The sequence below is a fragment of the Lepidochelys kempii genome, chromosome 5, assembly GCF_965140265.1.
Source record: "Lepidochelys kempii isolate rLepKem1 chromosome 5, rLepKem1.hap2, whole genome shotgun sequence".
NCBI lineage: Eukaryota > Metazoa > Chordata > Testudines > Cheloniidae > Lepidochelys > Lepidochelys kempii.
Genome location: NC_133260.1, coordinates 96,055,856 through 96,064,598, shown reverse-complemented (window position 1 = coordinate 96,064,598; position 8,743 = coordinate 96,055,856). Strand labels below are relative to the sequence as shown.

General features: G+C 48.5%; 1 protein-coding gene and 1 long non-coding RNA gene across 7 annotated transcripts in view; one reads left to right on the top strand and one right to left on the bottom strand.

The window, feature by feature from the left end:
* Positions 1-1,481: 1,481 nt before the first annotated feature.
* On the bottom strand, positions 1,482-8,700 carry LOC140911651 (uncharacterized). 2 transcript variants are annotated; one of them, XR_012159072.1, is made up of 4 exons: positions 8,313-8,700; positions 4,047-4,498; positions 2,712-3,117; positions 1,482-2,126 (listed from the first exon to the last, which is right to left on the bottom strand). It is a non-coding gene; the product is annotated as an uncharacterized lncRNA (long non-coding RNA). The 2 variants fall into 2 exon arrangements; XR_012159071.1 differs by having other exon boundaries at positions 2,712-4,498.
* The window catches only part of VPS13A (vacuolar protein sorting 13 homolog A), a 259,919-nt gene continuing 259,397 nt past the window's right edge, over positions 8,222-8,743 (top strand). For 4 of the 5 annotated variants that reach the window (XM_073345105.1, XM_073345103.1, XM_073345104.1 and 1 more), the window contains exon 1: positions 8,222-8,522. In XM_073345105.1, the coding sequence (XP_073201206.1) occupies positions 8,423-8,522 (100 nt within the window). In that variant the 5' untranslated portion in view covers positions 8,222-8,422. The remainder of the gene's footprint in view (positions 8,523-8,743) is intronic. The other variant, XM_073345107.1, reaches the window with a different exon arrangement.

Sequence of the window (8,743 nt, the reverse complement as noted above, 5' to 3'; positions counted from 1 at the left end):
CTCCCTCCATCAGAGCAATGGCAGACAATTGTTCCGCGCCTTTTTTCTGTGCAGACACCGTACCACGGCAAGCATGGAGCCCGCTCAGATCACTTTGGCAATTAGGAGCACATTAAACACCACGTGCATTATCCAGCAGTATATGCAGCACCAGAACCTGGCAAAGCAAAACCGGGTGAGTAGGCAATGTCAGCGCGGTGACAAGAATGACGAGGACATGGACACAGACTTCTCTCAAAGCACGGGTCCTGGCAATGTGGGCATCATGGTGCTAATGGGGCAGGTTCATGCAGTGGAATGCTGATTCTGGGCCAGGGAAACAAGCACAGACTGGTGGGACCATATAGTGTTGCAGGTCTGGGACGATTCCCAGTGGCTGCGAAACTTTCGCATGCATAAGGGAACTTTGTGACTTGCTTTCCCCTGCCCTGAAGCACAGGAATACCAAGATGAGAGCAGCCCTCACAGTTGAGAAGCAAGTGGCAATAACCCTGTGGAAGCTTGCAATGCCAGACAGCTACCGGTCAGTCGGGAATCAATTTGGAGTCGGCAAATCTACTGTGGGGGCTGCTGTGATGCAAGTAGCCCACGCAATCAAAGATCTGCTGATATCAAGGGTAGTGACCTTGGGAAATGTGCAGGTCATAGTGGATGGCTTTGCTGCAATGGAATTCCCTAACTGTGGTGGGGCCATAGACGGAACCCATATCCCTATCTTGGCACCGGAGCACCAAGCTGGCAAGTACATAAACGGCAAGGGGTACTTTTCAATCGCGCTGCAAGCACTGGTGAATCACAAGGGACGTTTCACCAACATCAACATGGGATGGCCAGGAGAGGTACAAGACACTCGCATCTTCAGGAACTCTGGTCTGTTTAAACAGCTGCAGGAAGGGATTTACTTTCCAGGCCAGAAAATAACTGTTGAGGATGTTGAAATGCCTATAGTTATCCTTGGGGACCCAGCTTACCCCTTCATGCCATGGCTCATGAAGCCATACACAGGCAGCCTGGACAGTAGTCAGGAGCTGTTCAACTGACTGGTTGAATGGTGGTAGAATGTGCATTTGGACGTTTAAAAGCGTGCTGGCATAGTTTACTGACTCAGACGGCAGCAAAACTAATATTCCCACTGTTATTACTGCTTGCTGTGCGGTCCACAATATCTGTGAGAGTAAGGGGGAGACGTTTATGGCGGGGTGGGAGGTTGAGGTAAATCGCCTAGCCTCTGGTTTCGCACAGCCAGACACCAGGGCGGTTAGAAGAGTACAGGAGGGCGCAGTGCGCATCAGAAAAGCTTTGAAAACCAGTTGCATGACTGGCCAGCCTACAGTGTGAATGTTCTGTTTGTTTCTCCTTGATGAAACCCCCCGCCCCTTGGTTCACTCTACTTCCCTGTAAGCTAACCACGCTCCTCTCCTCCCTTCGATCACTGCTTGCAGAGGCAATAAAGTCATTGTTTCTTCACATTCATGCATTCTTTATTAATTCATCATAGAAATAGGGGGATAACTGCCAAGGTAGCCCGGGAGGGATGGTGGAGGAGAGAAGCACCGGGAGCGGTGGTGGAGAAGGGAAGGACAAGGCCACGCAGCACTTTAAAAGTTTAAAACTTCTTGAATGCCAGCCTTCTGTTGCTTGGGCAATCCTCTGGGGTGGAATGGCTGCGTGGCCGGAGGCCCCCCTACTGCATTCTTGGGCATCTGGTTGAGGAGGCTATGGAACTTGGGGAGGAGGGCGGTTGGTTACACAGCGGCTGTAGCGGCGGTCTGTGCTCCTGCTGCCTTTCCTGCAGCTCAACCATATGCTGGAGCATATTAGTTTGATCCTCCAGCAGCCTCAGCATTGAATCCTGCCTCCTCTCATCACGCTGCCACCACCTTTCAGCTTCAGCCCTCTCTTCAGCCCGCCACTTACTCTCTTCAGCCCGCCACCTCTCTTCCTGGTCCTTTTGTGCTTTCCTGCACTCTGACATTGTCTACCTCCACGCATTTGTCTGTGCTCTGTCAGTGTGGGAGTACAGCAGGAGCTCAGAGAACATTTCATCGCGAGTGCGTTTTTTCGCCTTCTAATCTTCACTAGCCTCGGGGAAGGAGAAGATCCTGTGATCCTTGAAACACATGCAGCTGGTGGAGAAAAAAAAGGGACAGTGGTATTTAAAAAGACACATTTTATAGAACAATGGGTACACTTGTGCACAGTAAACCTTGCTGTTAACATTACATACATAGCACATGTGCTTTCATTCCAAGGTCGCATTTTGTCTCCCCCCACTGTGTAGCTAGCCCCTCCGCCCTCCCCCCTCCCCGTGGCTAACAGTGGGGAACATTTCTGTTCAGCCACAGGCAAACAGCCCAGCAGGAATGGGTACCTCTGAATGTCCCCTTAAGAAAAGCACCCTATTTCAACCAGGTGACCATGAATGATATCACTCTCCTGAGGATATCACACAAAGATAAAGAACGGATGTTGTTTGAATGCCAGCAAACATACACTGCAATGCTTTGTTCTACAATGATTCCCGAGTACGTGCTAGTGTCCTGGAGTGGTAAAGTGTCCTACCATGGTGGATGGAATAAGGCTGCCCTCCCCAGAAACCTTTTGCAAAGGCTTTGGGAGTACATCCAGGAGAGCTGCAAATGCCAGGGCAAATTAATCATTAAACATGCTTGCTTTTAAACCATGTATACTATTTTAAAAGGTACACTCACCAGAGGTCCCTTCTCCGCCTGCTGGGTCCAGGAGGCAGCCTTGGGTGGGTTCGGGGGGTACTGGCTCCAGGTCCAGGATGAGAAACAGTTCCTGGCTGTCGGGAAAACCAGTTTCTCCGCTTGCTTGATGTGAGCCATCTACAACCTAATCATCATCATCTTCCTTGTCCCCAAAACCTGCTTCCATGTTGCCTCCATCTCCATTGAAGGAATCAAACAACGCAGCTGGGGTAGTGGTGGCTAAACCCCCTAAAATGGCATGCAGCTCATCATAGAAGCGGCATGTTTGGGGCTCTGACCCGGAGCGGCTGTTTGCCTCTCTGATTTTCTGGTAGGCTTGCCTCAGCTCCTTAAGTTTCATGCGGCACTGCTTCGGGTCCCTGTTATGGCCTCTGTCCTTCATGCCCTGGGAGATTTTGACAAATGTTTTGGCATTTCGAAAACTGTTCTGATAGCACAGATTCCTCTCCCCATACAGCAATCAGATCCCGTATCTCCTGTTCGGTCCATGCTGGAGCTCTTTTGCGATTCTGGGACTCCATCATGGTCACCTCTACTGATGAGCTTTGCATGGTCACCTCTGCTAATGAGCTCTGCACTCATCTGCAGCTTGCCATGCTGGCCAAACAGGAAATTGAAATTCGAAAGTTCGCGGGCCTTTTCCTGTCTACCTGGCCAGTGCATCTGAGTTGAGAGTGCTGTCCAGAGTGGTCACAATGGAGCACTCTGGGATAACTCCTAGAGGCCAATACCGTCTAATTGAGTCCACAGTACCCCAAATTCGACCCGGCAAGGCCGATTTCAGTGCTAATTCCCTTGTCGGGGGTGGAGTAAGGGAATTGATTTTAAGAGCCCTTTAAGACGAAAAAAAGGGCTTTGTCGTGTGGACAGGTGCAGGATTAAATCGATTTAATGCTGCTAAATTCGACCTCAACTCCTAGAGTAGACCAGGGCTAAGGGTTTAGTTAAGATAATATGTGAATAGGCCTTTTGTTGTTGTTGTTTATTCTTTTCCTCTGTTGTATTTCAATGGACAAATCATATTTTGTTTTGATCAAGCAGAAGCTGTTCTATGTCACTGCACTTTCATATTGGTCACAAGCCCCCAGGGAGAAGTCTAAGCAGGGACCAAAACCCAGTTGGACATGCTGAGGACAGGGCTGGTGAAGAGGGTGCAGTATCCGAGGGACCTAGTCTAAGAGTTGGGGTAAACTGCAGGATTTCACCCTGAGAGAAGTACAAGTGTGGGCCTCTCACTTGGAAAGTATGCCCCCAGAGAGACTGGGTGAAGGGTCAAAGATACAAGGAACCATAACAACACGAAAAACTCCATACCTGATCTCAGATCCTCCTACTGAACTGAACTGTGTTCAGTGCAAGACCAAAGTATAGATGCAAAGGTTGCTTTAAGCCACTTTTACACCCTTCCAATCAGGGTGGCGATGAGGGACCGGGCTGGTCTCTGATGTAAATGTTCTAATTTATCTTGCAGTCCACAACCCAAGGGGTCTGCAGATGGGATTACTGGGGCACAGGGACACCTCAGTCCTGTACCTTTCTCCCAGGCACACTTTTTGCACTGGAGATCATGTGGGGTTGGTGCAAATTCTGTTCCAGTGGTTCTTTGACACCCAAGGATTCCCCTAAGTAGAAGACCTCTTCAGGAATAAGAATAATCTGCCAGTTTTCTGGCTTCTTTGTGCTCTGCTGTCAGAGAGGGGCCAGGATCTGGCTTCTGTGCTGGGTACAGTCAACAGTGTCAGATTTATACATTTTGAAGAAAACACCTTTGAGAGAGAGAGAGAGAGAGAGAGAGAGAGAGAGTCTATAATTAGAATCAAGGTGTTAGGTGAAACATTAGCTACAAGCTCATAAAGACTATAAAAAACAAAAGTTTTAAAATTATTTGTTGGAAATAACATTTTATCACATCTGTAATGTATAACTGCTTAGTTACCTTCATATATACAGTAGATTTTTGAGACTAATTAAATAGCATCACTGCATCAAAAATTTAGCTGTCAATAAAGTTCCAGTCCTGCAAACATTTGAGTGTGCACTGCACTCTAAGTATGTGAGTAGCCAATGTGACTACTCATGTACTTAAAGTTAAGCAAGTGTTTAAATGCTTGTAGTACCAGGGCCTGTTTTACCGCTGTGAAAATAACTGGAATAATATTTATTCAAGGTTTAATTAAAAAAAACAACGGAGTGCTCTTCTTCCATATATCATTTGGACATAAATCTATTTTCTGCAGAATTTTTTAAAATATCTGAAACAGTAGTTACTACAGTCAGTGCGTACTGACCCTGCTATATGATCCTGATTCACTTGACTATAGCCAGGAAATAAATGTCAGTCTCTTATTAGCACTTCTATGTATCACACTTCTTTTACAAGTACATTTAATTGAAAAGAAGCTTCTTGAATTTTTCCCTCTGGGGGTAGCTGCAGTGTTCCCATATTTTTCTGGGAATAGTACTGTAGAGAAAAACAGAGAGATCAAAATTTTCCAGTGCTCTCTGTGGCATGCTCAGAGGCACTGAAGATTTCAGTACTTTCTAGTGGATGTATGAAAAAGACCGCAAACTGCTAGACAAGGTCATTCATATATCTCAATAAATCAGTTGCCAATGTAAAGACCTGACCAATAAGAGTAAGTCATGTGAATTTGAGCAGTTAATTGATTGACTAATTGTAGATCAAATTATTAGTGGCATACTGATATACGGGTCAAGGCAAGGTTATTGCAAGAAATGGACTTGCTTTGTAAAGAATGGTGGATATTTGGAGGACTAGTGAAAATGTTGCTTCCCAAAAGAGTTGGCAAACAGTGAGAGAACAGAAGTGCATCTATCCAATGGAAGACCTAAATTTGGGGGCAAGCAGGGTGACCACTTCTCTTCTCCCACTCCCCCCCCCAATGGCTTTTAAGTGTATGAGAGGCATCTTATCAAGTGTTTTATCCAATTGACAAAAGGAGGTGTATGACACACATTTTCACACAAGGGTGGAGAGTGAGCCCACCCCTACTCAGCTAGCAGTGGTGGCTCGCTCGTCTTGCAGAGTTGGGCCTGGCTCCCCACTTCAGGGGTTGCGACATGGCACATGACACTGCATGGTACTGCAATCCCATGTGCCATGCAGTGCCATAAATAGGCATTTTAGTGCCCGGGGTGAGCAAGCATATTTGCACCCCCTACTAGAGCCCTACACTACTGGACTATTTTTTAATCCTGCTCCCATCCTGCCTTGCAATACCCACTCTCATCTGCTCCTGTATTGTGTCCTCAGGGGTTGGGGACACAGGCCAGGAGCTGCTCTTGGGCACCCCAGCCGCCCCCACCCAGGGCAATTGGAGGGTCTGGGGCTCCCCACAGTGGCCTGGGCTCCTTGGTTGTGTCTTACCATGGCCCAGATCCAGCTTTCTGTAGAGGGGGAAGAGAAGGAGCAGGGGGTGGCCACTGAGGGGTGGGTGGGCTCATATGTCCTGCTTTTGCATTTTGAAAAGGGTGGTCACCCTACCTCTGGGTGGCCCTGATTGTCGCTGTGGGGTGAGTGCAGCGTGGGCTCAATCAGCCCACCACCAATGACCCATCGCCCTTCCTAGGTGCAAAACCTTGCTGTGCCACTGAGTGTATCTAATTAAAAATTAACCTCAAGGCATATAGATAAAATACAAATCCAAACTAATGGCAGAGAACAGATTTAGAAGCAAACACAACATAACGCAAAGATGCCCAGCACAACAGCTGTGTTAAAGATCTTTTAGTTTGTGCACTGAACACTATATAGACTCACTCATGGTTCAATTAAAATGTTCTAATTAGTACACTAATTGTCAAATTTCAATGTACAATTTCTGAAATCAAATCTATATATTTTTTCAATTTCATAATCTAAAGAATGGGTATTTAGATTAAAAGGTGACTTGTACTCCAGACTCTGAGGTATTTTATCTATAAGTTCTTGTTACAGTGTTCTATAAGATTCAACAGATGTCAGAAAATTGATCTCCCAAGAATCCCAGGGCATTCTAAAAATGGACTATGAATTAATCTTAAAGTTTTGAGCACAGTTTGAAAAATCAATGTTCAAGAACATCATTGACTTCCTACTACTGATCCCCCCCTTTTTTTAACATAGGAGAGGTACAGTGTAGGCCTCGCATAATGATTTTGGCATAATGCCTTCCTTTATTGCCTGTGGATAAATCTCCCTTGAGTCTCCCATTAATTTCATCTAAATTCCAAGTTGTGAGAAGCTGTATCAGTGCAGGAAAAGGCATATGAATTGCCCCACTGTAGACACATCCTACAAGGAAAATACAAGTGCAAAACTTGATCATTTTCTTAGCAAGGACCAACATGAACTTGAATTTAAACCTAAGCCCTTTCAGTTCTTGGGGATTAGTATATAAAAATAAACTCTTTCCAGAAACAGACAACAAAACAATGTTCTTCCTGCCGCTAGCAGAGAAGTGTATTCTGCTGCTTTAGCAAATCATCACTCCTCGGCCTGGTCTACACTAGGAATTTAGTTTGGTATAGCTATGTCTCTCAGGTATGAAAAATCCACACCTCTGAGAGATGTAGCTATACCGTGGTGTAGACAGTGCTAGGCTGACAGAATAATTCTTCTGTTGATCTAGTTACTGCCTCTTGGGGAGGTGAATTAACTTCACCGAGGGGAAAAACAATTGACCCAGGCTCTGAGACTTGGCACCATGGTTTTTTCTATGCAGTGCAGACATACTCTGTGTGTGTGTTAGAGAGCGAGCGATTTGGATGTGTTTGAGATGGTGTTGTGGGGACACATGATGTATAGTGGGTGGAATTTATGGATGTGTGGTGTGGGTGTGATGGATTTGGGGATATAGTGGATATGTGATATAGTGGGGTGGAATTGGGGGATGGAATGCGTTGTGGGTAAATTGGGGATAGGGATTATGGATGTTGGGGTATTTGTAAATGTGATGTATAGTGAGTGGGATTGGGGGTGTATGATGGCATAGGGCATGTGGACATGGTGTGCAGTGGGTGGAATTGGGGGACGAGGAGAGATAGTGAGTCATGGACAGTATTTGGGCATAGGGTATGAGGTGGGTATTTGGGAAGGTGGAGGTGGTGTGCACTGGGTGTAGTTGGAGACTGGGCAGTTGGGGATATGGTGTGTAGTAGGGCGAGTGGACAGAGCACTGGACTAGAATGTGGAAAGCTGGGTTCTGCCTCCCAGGTGAGCTGCAAGAGGGGCTCCCTGGGCCTTTGTCCTTGTCCCCACTTCACACTGTCCCCCACTTTGTACAGCGTGGTGAAGGGACAAAGGATGTATGAGGGCGAAGCACGTGAGGGGACACAGGCTGAGCAGCCCCTCCAACGGGGAAAACGGTCGCGCCTCGGGTAACAGCGCGCGCGCCCCCACCAGGCACCACCCCGCTACTGTTTAGGTAGTAGCGCGCGCCATCGCGTCACGCGCTCTGCTCTCTGTCAGGCGGCGGTAAGACAGAACGACCGCTCCTTGTGCGCCTGCGCGAAGGGAGTCGCCCGTTGGGAGAGTCTGTGGGGGAGGGGGTGAGCCCGTCGCCGTGCTTCGGTTCCTACTTGCGGCTCAGGGTGGGGACCCCGCAGCCTCTAGTCGGGGAGAGGCCCGGGCAGGCGGAGGGGAGCCAGCGCGCGGCCCGAGGCAGCGGCGGCTCCCGGGCCGGGGCAGGATGGTGTTCGAGTCGCTGGTCGTGGACGTTCTGAACCGGTTCCTGGGCGACTACGTGGTGAACCTGGACAGCTCCCAGCTCAGCCTGGGCATCTGGGGAGGTAACGAGAAGCCGGCCGCCGCTCCCCGATACCGCTCCGCGCGGGGCGGCAGGGCACTGCCCGGCCCCCCTTCATACCCCCACCCCGCGGAGCAGGCCCCTTCTCGCCCTCGGGACCGGGCGCCTGCCCCGCTACGGACAGGGTCCGTTCCCCCCCCGGGGCTCTCGGCAGCGCTGATCTCCCGGAAGGGTTTGGGGGCGGGCGGGCCCGGGGCTGCTGCG